The sequence below is a fragment of the Rhinatrema bivittatum genome, chromosome 7 (genome assembly GCF_901001135.1).
Source record: "Rhinatrema bivittatum chromosome 7, aRhiBiv1.1, whole genome shotgun sequence".
Taxonomy (NCBI): domain Eukaryota; kingdom Metazoa; phylum Chordata; class Amphibia; order Gymnophiona; family Rhinatrematidae; genus Rhinatrema; species Rhinatrema bivittatum.
In genome coordinates, this window is record NC_042621.1 from 201,283,100 (window position 1) to 201,297,399 (window position 14,300).

The 14,300-nt window shown below is 41.5% G+C and overlaps 1 protein-coding gene across 2 annotated transcripts in view; it reads left to right on the top strand.

Moving 5' to 3' along the window:
- ANK3 (ankyrin 3) overlaps nt 1-14,300 on the top strand; it is a 1,160,209-nt gene that overhangs the window by 916,448 nt on the left and 229,461 nt on the right. For both annotated transcript variants that reach the window (XM_029609754.1, XM_029609755.1), the window contains one exon: nt 13,407-13,513. In XM_029609754.1, coding sequence (XP_029465614.1) covers nt 13,407-13,513 — 107 coding nt within the window. The remainder of the gene's footprint in view (nt 1-13,406; nt 13,514-14,300) is intronic.

Consider the following 14,300-nt stretch of genomic DNA (forward strand, 5'->3'; position numbering starts at 1 on the left):
TATACATGGGTAATGGTCTAGGTGGTTCACATATAAAAACATACATAAATCATAACAGATAAACAGATAAAACAGACTTTGTGTAAACGATAATAAAATAAAATTAAATAATATGGGTAAAAACTATAGTCAGAAAGTAAAACTGAAATTTAAAATATAGGTTTGGAGTGCTAAGGCGAACATCATGATATGAACAGAATGGGTGGTAAAATGGAAGTTAGGGAGGGTAATCGAGATTGAATGCAATGGTGCATAGATAAGTTTTTAGGGGTTTTTTTCCGAATTCTTTAGGGTTAGTTAAGTTAGGGTAAGTTTGTATGTAACATGCACGACTAAAGAAACAAGACCTGCATCCCATGGTAGACTCAGGGAGAACGGGTAGCTTTGTGCATCTGTTTGTGAGTAAATCTAAGGTAAAATTAAGGAGTTGCTTGTACAGGGTATTTGTTAGGGCCAAACCCTAAATAAAGATTAAGCTTTGTGCTTGGATAGAACAGTACAAACATTGATTACAATGACATCACATTTTATTTGTTTATTGAGATTTTTAATTGCCTCTCCTCTGCTCCAGGTGATGTACAGAAGGACACAAACATCTGGTACAAATAAAAATAGTAGAAACAGAATAATAAAAAAATAGTAACAATGCCTAGGAGGTTTTCCTCTAGCCCTTAATATTGGGATCTTTCTAGCAATGGGAGATTCTAATGAAGCAGTGACAGGGCGGCAGTCCATCCTATAAAGGAGAGCTCATGTAGGAGAGATTATAAGAGGGGACTCCAGGAGTCCTGGGAAGTGGGGAGGCAGAGAGGGAAAGATGTCATGAAGGGACCCAGGGAGAACAGCCAAGGGCTCCTCTCTGAGGTCTCCTTGTTCCACAGGAGAGGGTGCTCGTCTCTCTTGTATGATTGGCAAAAGGTAAAAAAAAAAAAAAAAGTGGATTTCAGACCAGAAATCAAGGAAGAGACTGTTTTACCAGCCTTCCACCAATGAGTTCTGAGTGCAATTCTGCAAATTTCCTTCTGAAGAGAAATAAGCTATTTTATGGGAAGACCTTGGGTTCCTGTTATAAGTGGTATATGGACTGTCTGCTTGTGTGAGTTTTGCAATTTAACAAGTTGTTTTTCCTGCTTCTGATATTGTGTAATCCCCTATCCTGATCCAGTCCTGGGCATAGGGGCTTTCTGAAAGGCTCGTGGCCTAGCACAGGCCCCCGTGACCTCCCGATGTTCCCACACAGGGGGAAAGAAGTCTCTTTTTCAAGGGGCTCTTCTGGGCATCAGCCAAGCAAACAATAGAAACACAAGCACCACACACACTCTTACTGGCGCTGAAGGGCAGGCAAAATAAAGTTCAAATAGTGGCACACGAATGGCTAGTCCATTCAGCAATAAACAAAAGTCCAAAGCAGGACAAAAATGTAATCATTCGTGTTCTGCAGAGATCGCAACTTCCCTCCCTATTAGGTCAGCTCTTGGGACAGGAACCATTTCCCCTCTGGGCTCCCCCAAGTACCTGCTTTAGAAGGAACTCTTCTCCTGAATCACAGCAGCTTTTCTTGAGCTTCTGGCTCTCTTTTTTCCAGCTAGCAACTTCTTAGGACTTTTTCTTCCAATAGGATGTTCTTCACTTTTTTTTTTTTTTTTTCTAAACTCCTATGAAGGACCAAATGCCTTCTCAGTAAGCACTTCTCCAAACTTCTCTCAAGACAACTGAAGAATTCCCAGCATTTCTGCTCTCTGGTATCCTCTTTTTCTTCATATCTCGCAGAGTTGTCCCTGTTGCAAACTCCAAGGCCTTTCCTATTTCCAAGGAACTCAGTATTTCCAGGATCTCAGTCCCCTTCACTGGACAGGAAATCTCTAGACTTCCCTCAGTTGTGAGATGGTCCCACTCCAAGTACTCTCACTGTATAAATAAAGACCCCACCAGCACCACTCTGAAGTGAGGTGACACCTTCAGACTGGCTTCTCCAGACTCCAGCTCCAAAACCTACTACATCACATAGGTTCAAGAATTTTATTAAAGCAATGCCCCCCTTCCACTGAGGATTGTGAAACCTCCTAACACCACCTACACTAGCAGACCATGGTCTGGTAAAACCACTGATCCTACATACTGGCACACCTGGTCTATTGAGACCACCATGGCCATAACAGCGGCAGATTTGGGGTTCTGCTTACATTTATAATCTAGACGCTGTCTATTTTTATACCTGTAGAACTTTTGATTTTCTTTATAAGAACAAAGAAATGCAATGTTGGGTTAGAGTAAGGTCCATCGAGCCCAGCATTATGTCTCCAACAATGGCCAGTGCGGGTCACAAGTACCTGGCAGACCCTATAAAGCAGATCTGTTTCTTGTTAATCCCAGGTATAACACTTTTTTTCTCTTAGTGTACCTGGCTAATAATGAGGAGCTGTGAGCAGTCCCCTTTCACTAGCAGGGGTCCTCAGTGGGCCATGTTACCTACTGCTCAGTCCTCCAAGCCTTAGCTGGTAGCCATGTTCCCTGCACCGTGATAGTTTAAAAGCCTGCCTCGCAGTGAGTATCTTGCCTCAACACAGAGTTCCGTGTTCCTTGTTGCGGCCTCTGTTACTCTGCTCAAGCCTTGCATTCTAAGGGGTAGATTTTATAACATGGGTGCGCCGATTTTATAACATGCGCGTGCCGGCACGTACGTGTTATAAAATTGGGTGGCCATGCGCACACGCGCGCCAGATTTTATAATCTGCAGGCGGTGCACATAAGGGGGTGGGGGTGAATTTTATGCAAAGTCCGTGCAGCGACACAATCGGGCCTTCCCAGTTCCCTCCCAGTCCGCTCCAATTAAGAAGTGGACTGGGGGAGAACTTCCCTAACCCCCTGTCTAACCTTCCTTCCCCTCTCCTCCCTACTCCCTAAAGCTAACCTACCATTGGCTCAATTTTTTTGTTTTACTACTTGTTGCTCCTCATGAGCAGAAGTAATTTATGCATGCCGGCCAGCTACCGGTGCCTGCTTCCCCAGGACAGTGGCTAATGGCTGCTGTCCCGGCCGACCTCTGTCCTGTCCCACCTCTCCCGTCCCTCCCTGAACCATCAGCCGGCTCCTTTGAAGAGGCCCGGCACTTGTGTGCTACCGAGCTTTACATGTGTGGCCGGGCCTTGCGTGCGCTGCACGAATTTTCAAAGGGGCCCGGTCACACGTGTAAACCCCGGGATTTATGCATGTAGGCCTTTTAAAATCCGCCCGTATGTTTCTAGTCTGGTAGTGGCCCAACTTTGTGACAGTCTTGTTTCTTGTCTGTTGCTGTTCCTGTCTTATAATTTGTTCTTGTTTAGTCTTGCATTGGCCTTAAGTTTTGGCCTTCTGGTTCAGGTTGGTTGTTCTGTCTTGTTTGTTCTTGTGGCCGTAGTTTGTGGTCTTCTGGTTTTTATTTTATTTATTTATTTATTTAACATGTTTTGTATACCGTCATTCGGTTTCGCCATCATAACGGTTTGCAGTAATCATAATAGGTAGACAAAGTAACATCAGGGTTTCTACAGTGAGTATAATAGGTAAACAAGTTAGGTAACAATGGTAGAAGCAACAGGAAGGGTGTTAGTTATTATATATTGAAAAGGTTCTTGAGCAGCGTATAGTGGGTTTTGTGGTTGTGCTGAGACTTCATGGGTGGACAAGATGGTATCTCTGTTTTCTTGGTGTTGTATTGGGTGGGAGTCTGTTGGTGTTTATGGTTGAGTGCGTCTGAGTAGGCTCTGGTGAAAAGCCAGGTTTTTAACTCTTAAAGGTTTTGGTGTTTGGTTGTGTTCTTAGATTGATTGGTAAAGAGTTCCATTGTGCAGGACTGGCGATGGATATAGCTCTCTCATGGGTTGTTAATAGATGCGTGGTTTTTGCGTAAGGAATTTTGAGGAGGCCTTTATTCATTGAGCGAAGGTTCCTTTTTGGAGCATGTAGTTTGATGTTTGGTTAGCCAGTAGTTTTGTTGTCCTGTGATTATTTTATGGAGGATTGTTAAAACTTTGTAGTCTATTCTGTATTTTATTGGGAGCCAGTGTAAAGAGATGAGAGTTGGAGTAATATGCTTTTGTTTCTTATTTCCTGTTAGAATTCTGGCGGCTGCGTTCTGTAGTATTTGGCGTGGATGGATGGTAGCAAGAGATAGGCCAAGGAGTAGGGTATTGCAATAATCTAAGTTGTAAAATATGAGTAGTTGCAGGACTGTTCTGAAATCATTCTGTCAGGCCGATACAGTAAGGAGTGGTAGGAAGAGCTGCGTTAGTGCCGGGCGCACCCGCGGTTGCCGCACTCACAGTCCAGCTCACCTACCGCTCGATACTGTATTTAAATTGCTTGCAAATGCAAGCCGCGTCCAAGAAGCATAGAAACATAGAAATGACGGCAGAAGAAGACCAAACGGCCCATCCAGTCTGCCCAGCAAGCTTCGCACTTTTTTTTTCTCATACTTATCTGTTACTCTTGGCTCTTAGTAACCCTTTGGTTCTATTTCCCTTCCACCCCCACCATTAATGCAAGGAGCAGTGTTGGAGCTGCATCTAAGTGTAATATATAGCTTAAATTAGTTAGGGGTAGTAACCGCCACAATAAGCAAGCTACACCCATGCCCATTTGTCTACCCAGACTATGCGACTCAGTCCCTGTTGGTTGTTGTCTGTATAGATCCACTTTTCTTCATTCCTCCTGCCATTGAAGCAGAGAGCTATGCTGGATATGCACGTAGTATCGGACTTCCTCCCCGTCCTTGAAGCGTTAGGCCCACATCCGTTAGACCCCGTCCGTTAGGGGCCTAACGGATGGGGCCAAATGGACGCCAAACGTCGTGACGTCACACCTTGAGCGGCCCAATTGCACGCACAGGGGCCGCTTTCACCCATGCAGGCATCCATTTTTGCCTCCAGGAGGCAGGGGAGCCGCGATCCGTCTCCGCCGATGTCCGTCTCCGGAGGAGGGCTGCGAAAAAAGTAAGTCGTTGCTTTACACTGCCAGTCCTCTCTCCCCTCCTCCCGAAGCAAGGCTGCTTTATGCGCCTTGCTTCGGGAGGAGGGGAGAGAGGACTGGCAATCCCGAGCGTAGGAGAACTGTCCACTTCGTTGCTACTTTTTTTTTTTTTGGCTTTTTCGATTTTTTTCGATTTTTTTCCTACCCTACCCTTACCCCTGCCTCTAATGCAGGGGTAAGGGTAGGTGGTAAGTTAGCAGGTTAAACGCGCGGCAAAACGGCAGGGTAAAAAAGCGATAGTCGAGGCGCGCGTTACTGTATGGGAGGGAATAGCTAATTCGATCGTTTACATCTAATATACATGCCGCGGGTGGAAGGGGTTACCCGGTGATTTAAAGAGGTGGTAAGAATCGGTTAAAGGGGATTGTGTATCGCAGGAAGGGCTAACGCGGCCGGAAAGTGAGTAGAAAGCAGGTTAGGAGTGGGGTAACCGCGGCCGCACTTTACTGTATTAACCTATGTGTGAGGAAAGGCTTAAGATGTCTGAGTGTCAGTAATTTGTGATAACCTTCTTTAATTTTATTTGTTATGTGAGTTTTGTATGATAATTCTTTATCTATGGTGATTCCTAGGTTTCTAGCATGGTCAACAGGAGAGATTATTGTTTTTGGGTTTTCTGTTTTGAGTGGTTGCATGGGTGAGTCATTGACTTTTTTTGTCAAGGATGATTAATTCGGTTTTCTCGATGTTTATTATGAGTTTTAGGGTAGATAGACATTGTTTGATTTCTGTGAGATAGATGGTTATTCTCTCGTAGGTTTCTTCAAGTATATTCTGTATTGGAACCAGTATTTGAATGTCATCAGCGTACAGGAAATGAGTCAGACCTAGGCGATCCAGAATGTGACAGATTGGTAGGAGATAGATGTTGAAAAGTGTAGCTGACAGGGTAGATCCTTGTGGGACTCCTGTATTTAGGTTCACTTTATTCGATAGGTTGTTGTTAAATATTACTTGGAAACTTCTTTGAGATAAATAGGAGGTGAACCATTTTAGTATAGTGTCCGTTGCCCCTATTTCGGATAGTCTGTCGAGTAAGATGGAATGGTTGACTGTGTGATTAATCCAGGAGTAATAAAATGTAACTTAGTCCTTTGTGGAATCCTCGAAGTACTGTGTCATTTAGTGACAGGAGTAATGCTTCCATGCTTAAATTTTTCCTGAATCCAAATTGGGCGGGGTGAAGTATGTTGTTCATTTCTAAGAAGTCAGAGAGTTGGAGTGGACAATTTTTTCTATGATTTTTGCGATGAAAGATAAGTTTGATATGGGTCTCTAGTTTTGGATGTTCTCTGGGTCTAGGTTGTTCTTTTTTATTAATGGTTTAATGATTGCTGATTTTAAGCATTCAGGGTATTTCCCCTCGGTGAGGGAGAGATTAACTATGTCCGTTATTGTTTTAGTTACTGGGTTGTCGAGCAGTTTAATAGTTTGTATGGGGATGCTGTCGATGGGATGGTTGGCTGGATTCATTTTTTTGACTATTTTTTTTATTTCCAGTGAGGAGGCGGAGTTGAATTCATGCCAAGTTGTTGTTATTTCCAGAGACGATATTGGAGTTTGGGTGTGTGTGATGGTGCTGTTTTGAAGTTGTTTATTAATTTTCTGATTTTTTCGGTGAAGTATTCTGCAAAATTGTTGCTTTTGCTTGTGCTTGGAGGTGTTCTTGTTTCATTAGGTGTTATGGTGAGGTTTTGTACGATGGTGAAAAGCATTCTGGGGTTCTGTTGGTATTTAATTATTTTGGTCTGTGTATCCCGTTCTTGTGTCCGTCTGCCCTGTATCTTATGGTGCATTCCTTGTCCTGTGTTTGTTTTGTAGGCACCCTTCAGTTCTTTGTTTTTCCTGCAGTCCAGCCCTACTTTTGTAGTTGTCCTCCTTTACCTGTCCTTCAAATGCATTTCCTGTTCAAATCCTGCTGGTCATCAGGGCTCAATCTGAGGAGGAGATAGCTGGTTCAGACAAAAGATCCTGGTTCCAGTTGTGCTCCAGAGAGCTACATTGGTATCCAGCCCACCCCAGTTCCTGCTGAGACACTAATAATGTTTTATGGACTTTTCTTCCAGGAATTTATCCAAATTTCTTTTAAACTCTTGTTTGTTTATTGGGTTTTATTTACCGTCATTCGGTAATGCCATCACAACAGTTTACATATTTCAACAGGGGGGATCTATATATAGGCAACATCGTCAGGGTAAAGGTAGGGTAGATGTATGCTAGTCACTTTGACCATGTCCTCTGGTAGCAGAGCTTGATTATGCTTTGAGTAAAAAAATATTTTCTACAATTTGGTGTAAATCTGCTAATTGTTTCATGCCGTATCCCTTTATTTTAGTTCTATTTCAAAGGGTAAAAAAAATGTTCTTTATTTACCCATTCAATAAAAGCTATTTTCTGTTTGGAGCAAAACTTATTTTGAGTGTCATCTTCTTAGGGTCCTTCAGAATCTATGTCCACTTCCATGCAATGATGGTTCAATGCTCAGCAAAGATTGGAAGTGTGACACCCCCCCCCCCCTTGTTAGGGGAGTTTATACAAATGAAAAGATGATAATTAATAAGATTTTAGATATGAATGTAGGTCATTCCTATGTAAATGTATTTATAGAATTTTTTTCTGATCCCCTTTATCCTTGCTGACCTTACCATTTTCTCATACTTAACTTTTCTTTTTCAAATAATTGCAAATGAGCAGTGCCGGTAGTCAAAAATATGGACACTATTCTTGTGTAGTAACAGTAACTGTTACTACTTCTATGTAAATGTGCATTTCTAATAATACAATCAGGTCTACACTGGCAGCACTATATAAGAGCAATGTTGTTTAAACAGTAATGAGCAGTAGGGAGGAGTTAGTTAGGTTGTCCTCTGGCTATGCAACCAGCTAAGGCATTTAGAACAGGATATGCCAGATCCTGATGAAAGATAAATAAATAACCCAGCTTTATTAGTTGAATGTTTGTGTGCACATTTCTGTGCATATGAGAAAGCATACTAGTGGTTGTCTGGTAGACAGTTGTTTAATTTTCACAGCTCAGGATGAGTGAGGACAGCTGCTTTCCTTATTTGTTTTGGCCTACCCAACTTGAAATACCACATTTTTATAATTTATGACAGATGATTATTTAATGACCATAATGGTACAAACTCTACAAGTGTCACAGACTCAAAAGGGGTTGCAGTTTGCACTCTTTGACAGATGATTGGGTATTCAAATTGCACAACACGGTCCTAGTGACTCCCAAAACCGTCCAGGCTGTGATGTGCATTTCTCTCACCGATGAAGTCTATAAGATGAGGTGGACTGAGACGTAATAAATCTTTTGATGAAATGTGTTTTTTCACATTTGCTGGCTTAGGTAATGGGAGACAAGGGAGAAAAATAAGATAACCAAAAATTAGTAGATTGGGAAGTGTGTGAGCAATGACAGTCACCAGTTTAAAACATTACGGGGTAATTTTTCAAATGCCCTGTGTGTTTGGAAAGCATGTGGGTACTTTTAGCGTGTGGGCTTTATGCTAATTTTCTAAGAGAAATAATGTGGGCTGTTTCTCTTTGAATATTAGTGTAAAGTCCACACATTAACAACGGGCACTTTGCAGCTGCTCTTTTGCGCAGACCATTGGAAAGTAAAATTGCGTGCATACATGACATTTTCAGGAGTATGTGTGCTCTTTTACCCCGCTCTGCCTCAGGGAATGTCCCCTCACAGCCCGATTAAAAGTATGTGTGCAGCAGAAGCCGGTGCATGCTTTTACCCAGGCTGAAAAGGGCAGTTTTTGCTTAACTGTTTGACCCAGGTAAGTATAGTTGTATGCACTCCTAGTCAAAATGTAAGTTTCAGGGAATCTCTAAGTGAACAGAAGCTGACATATCCTCTACATGCTAGAAAGTTAAGCATGACACTTTTCTGAAATTTTTAATGCAAAATTCTATTTATTTTCTGATTTTAAAGGATTGAAAATAATAAAACAATGAATATAGCATGTGCAAAAGAGTTTACTTTACACCAGTTTTCCTAATTTGTGCACATATTTTTTTCCAAGAAAATTTCCATGCATACTTTTGAAATTCAGAAATATGCATAGAAGTGCAAACCCTTCCTCAACCCTGCCCACCATTGTGAACACCTTCAATCAATCTGGATAAAATTATGTGCATATATTACATATATGCATAAATTTACCCACAAATTGTTGCTTCTTTTTCTTCTGTGCCCAACTGGTCTGATTCGGACGCATCTCTTTCTGAAACTATATGGAGTAATTTTGATTCTGTTTTCTCTCTAGAACTAGGACAGATCATTTCTAAGATAAACCCATCCCATTGTTCCCTGAACCCCTACAATACTACAATTCTGAAAGGGATAAAAGACACATTATCACCATCTCTACGTGACTTAGTCAATTTATCTTTATCTGAGGGTTCTCTCCCCATTTCCTTGAAGAAAGCAATAGTCAAGCCCCTCTTGAAAAAGAGCAATTTAGACCTGGCAAACCTTAATAATTTTAGACCCTTCTCCTCTCTTTCGTTCCTGGCCAAATTAATAGAATGTAGTGTCCTCAATCAATTGACCGACTTCATTGAGTCTCATCAAATCTTGGATCCACACCAGTTTGGATTTAGGAAATCCTTAAGTGCTGAACTATTAATTTTGTCTCTTATTGACTCATTTAGAAGAGGTCTTGACTCGAGCCACAGTTTCATTTTGGTGTCATTAGACATAACCGCAGCTTTTCATACCATTGTTCACTTGATCTTATTGCATCGTCTTCACGATTGTGGAATTTCTGAAACCGTGTTACAGTGGTTCACCTCATTCGTCTCCCAGCGATCTCAGCACATTGAATTCAATAATCAGTCATCCTCATGGGCCAAAATCATTACTGGTTTGCCCCAAGGCTCAGCATTATCAGCCATGTTATTTAACCATCTATCTTTCTCCTCTGTGTAAAGTACTAACCAGGTTGTGTGACAGATGCAAACTGTATGCGGACAAAATCCAGTTTTTCGTTCACGTCCGACCCTTGTGGACTGGTACATTCGATCTCGTAAATCCGTGTGTTTCCACCATCAAACACTAGCTATTTTTCAATAAGTTGTCGCTAAATCTTTCTAAAATTCAATGCTTATTAATTCAATACTCTTTGTCCAAACCTTCTTATGATTCCATCTTTATTGATCAAATCCCCTTTTCCTTGAATTCCTGTATTTGTAGTTTGGGTGTTCTATTTGAGTCCGCCTTATCCTTCCACCCTTTTGTTAAAAATAGACTTAGGGCTGGCTTCTACAAACTCTGCATGCTTTGTGGCCTTAAACATCTGCTAGAGAAGTCTGATTTTTGAACTGTGGTACAGGCCTCCAGACTACTGTAACTCCACACTCCTAGGCCTCACTGCAGTCACATTTCAACCTCTTCAATTACTACTAAGTGCCGTAGTGCAACTCATTACCGGTACCAACAAGCGTGAGCACATTTCCTCAGTAACCACTGACTTACACTGGTTTCCAGTAGGAAAACGTATGAATACAAGATTGCAGTGATCACCTATAATCTCATTTCCTCTGATGCCTCACCCTGGAGCCATTTCTCTTCTATGGCTTTATTGTCTGTCCCTTCAGTTCCTCTCTACACAATCAGGTTTGCTAGACGTACTCTTTCCCCTGCTTGCCAGGCTGAGTATAACTTGAGACTGCGCTTTCTCTGTGGCCGCTCCAATTATTTGGAATTCTCTTCCCGAAGCCTTACGCACAACAGACAGTGTTAAGATGTTTAACCCCCAGCTAAAATCTTGGCTGTTTAGACAAGGTTTTTACTCAGTCCCCAGATGGTCTTTGGTGTCTTTTCACAATCTGTTGTTTTAGTTGATTTTGATTTGGTGTTTACTGCTGTGTTTGTGTTTATGTACATTGACAATATTTCAAAAAAGAGCCACAGCGATTTCCACGTTTTATACTATCTAATCTAAAAGGAAATCAAAAACCAAAGCAATTTTTCTATTATGCCAAAAACTTCAGAAATTTCTTTTTGGTTTTTTATTTATATATGAACCGCATCAGCAAGCCTGTCATCGTGTCTCAATATCTTCTCTGAGACCGCCCGGACTTCTCAATCATTTGCGGGGTTTTTTAGTAGCAGTTATGTCTCTCAAAATTCAACCACCAGGTTTATCAATCATTTACAGGTTTCTCTTAATGGCAGTTATGTCTCTCAGGGTTAAATAATGACTGCTGTCTTATATGAAGATATCCCTTTCACGTCTATGTATCCCTACTGGCTCATTCCTAATGTACAGTGCCCAGGATATGGGCGATTAATAAATTTAATACAAGATAAAAGATAAAGATAAGACATATTGGATAGGCAGTTTTGTAACAGATCATTTCCTTAGGTAAAGCACTGCAGAAATGGCTTTGAAAATGACCTTTCTATTATAGACGTGACTTCAGTAGGGGAGTTTTTCCTTATATGCCATGACTGAACTGGTATAATATTCCAAGATGCTCTGCTGAAGAGGGCATCATTTTTCAGGTGTATTTTTCAACTGAGGTCCTATTTACATGGTGAACAATGTTTTCCTTGAAACCTTTTACAAGTGTGTATATTATAATCCAGATAACATATTTGAATTCCAAATTAAGTTGAATATACTGTGGAGTTTACAATATATATATATATATATATATATATATATATATATATATATATATATATATATATATATATAGGCTCTTCTAGCCTGTGTGCATTGCAGACAATTTTTTTAAACTTTTGAATTTTCAGAGATGATTCACTCATGTAATTTTCCTTTGAAAATTAAAAGTTATAAAGTGAATGCACTAACATCATTGGTGCACTTTGGACCTATTATTTGTGCAAGCAACCAAGTGAGAGCAAAATAATGTACGTACATAGAAAACTGAATGTGCATTCTCTGTTTTGCAGTTAACCACACCCACAGAAATGCCTTTAACCCAGGCAAAAGACATGTACTGTAGAAGCCTTGCTATACTTTTAGTGAGACAAAGAGGGCAAATTTCAGCCAAGCCATTTTATCCAGATAAATCACTATAATCCAACATAAATGGCTTTGGAATTGTCTCCTTGGCCAGCACATAGGCCAGTTTAGCTATAAGCTTTACATCACTTCTCAAAGGGGGATGTTTGCACACTTTCCCTTTCAGAATTTTCTCCAGGGAAAAAGTATCCACAGATCTTTGCATCTGCTTTTTATGTGAATATTCTTGCCATAGAAAATAGCACATGTAGATTTGAAAATGCAGTCTACGTGTATTATTGTCCATCGGGGTTTGTTTAGATAAGAGAATACAATTGGCGGAATACAAGTTACGAATAAATACATTCGCAAGAAAAACAAATAAGCCAAGGAGGATTCTTCTCTACAAGAGCAGTAAAACAGCACTGCTTTTAATAAAGTAAAACAGAGGTGCAAGCAGCCAGCAACTCAATTAACATAGAAAAAGCAAACCAGTAAGTACACGATAGAGCAGTATGGAAGCCCTACTAGCTGAAAACAGTTCTGTACTAGCTAACTCCGTGTAGTTCAGTAAAGTGGCATACAACTCGTTTGCAGGCCTGGGTTTCAGAATGTCCCCAATGCATATTCAGATATATTAACATGTACTTGGTCCAAGAAGCAGGATAATTTACATATTAAGTTGAATTTTAAGACCTGCATGCAGGAGCACATGTGCATGCATTTGCCAGCTCGTGCACATGGATGTGGTGATTTTATAACATATGCATGCCTGTTATAAAATCACCTATACATGCATACATGTGCGCGCAAATGCTGCCTTGATCACATAAGTGGGAAAGATTGTAGTAGATAAATGCACCAACGCAATCACCTGTTTCCCAAGTTCGTTCCCAGTTTGCCCCAGTAAAGGAGAGGACTTTCTAAACCCCCTAGCTAACTTGCCTTCCTTTTTCCCTATTAGCCCCGACCCTTAAAACCCCACTGACTAGTTTAGTCTTTTTTGTTTCATGACTTGCACACTGTCCATAGCAGAAGTAAAGTTATGTGGAAAGGGACTTACGTGCTGGCTTCATTCAAATTCCCTGGAATGCCCATGCCCCGCCCCCACCCATGCCCTTCCCCTTTTATGACAAAACTTTTACTCCTATACCGGGCGATACGGGCATACCTGGGCACATCTTAAAATCCATGCCGCACGTGCCAGGCCGTTACATGCACATATCTCCCGGCTTTGGTGTGTGTAGGGCTTTTAAAATTCGTCTGATTGTGATTACTTTCAAAGGTAGAATTGTATGTGATCCTCAAGGACTGGAACTGAGACCCCCCTGACTTATAAATTCAACACACTGAACCTAACATATATTTCCACCCTCTTCTTTTTTTTTTTTTTTTTTTTAGCACCTTTCACTTACAAGGGAGTTTGATTCGGATTCTCTTAGACATTATAGCTGGGCTCCAGATACCTTGGACAATGTGAACCCCATCTCAAGCCCCATCCATTCTGGGTAAGTCACATCAGAGTTTTTATTTATCGCACAGTTGTGGACTTGAAATGCAGTTCAGAACACCATGACACACTGAGAAGTGCTGTGGATAAGCAGAACCTTTATTATTAGGGATGTACAGAGGGACGCCATATGTTGCATTCGGGATTTGTATTCGTCGGGGGGGCAGATAAGTTGCATTCGGCAAGGGGGGCCTCCGATACGTTCATGCGTTAATTCTTATTCGTTTCCCGGCTAAAATTGAATTAACTACAACCCCCCAACCTCCTGACCCCCCCAAGACTTACCAAAACTCCCTGGTGGTCCAGTGGGGGGTCCGGAAGCCATCTCCTGCACTCACACCCTCGGCTGCCGGTACTCAAAATGGCGCCGATATCCTTTGCCCTTATTATGTCACAGGGGCTACTGGTGCCATTGGTCGGCCCCTGTCACATGGTAGGAGCAATGGATGGCCGGCGCCATCTTGTGCTCCTACCATGTGACAGGGACTGACCAATGGCTCCGGTAGCCCCTGTGACATATTTTATTTATTTATTTATTTAAAATTTTTATATACCGGCATTCATGATACAATCACATCATGCCGGTTTACATAGAACAGGGGTGTACAAAGAACAAATGAGTAACCTATTAGTGAGGAGGAAGCAGTTACAAATAACAAGGTATATTAAGGGCAAAGGCTATCGGCGCCATTTTGATTACTGGCAGCCGACGGCTCGAGTGCAGGAGATTGCTCCCGGACCCCTGCTGGACCACCAGGGACTTTTGGCAAGTCTTGTGGGGGTCA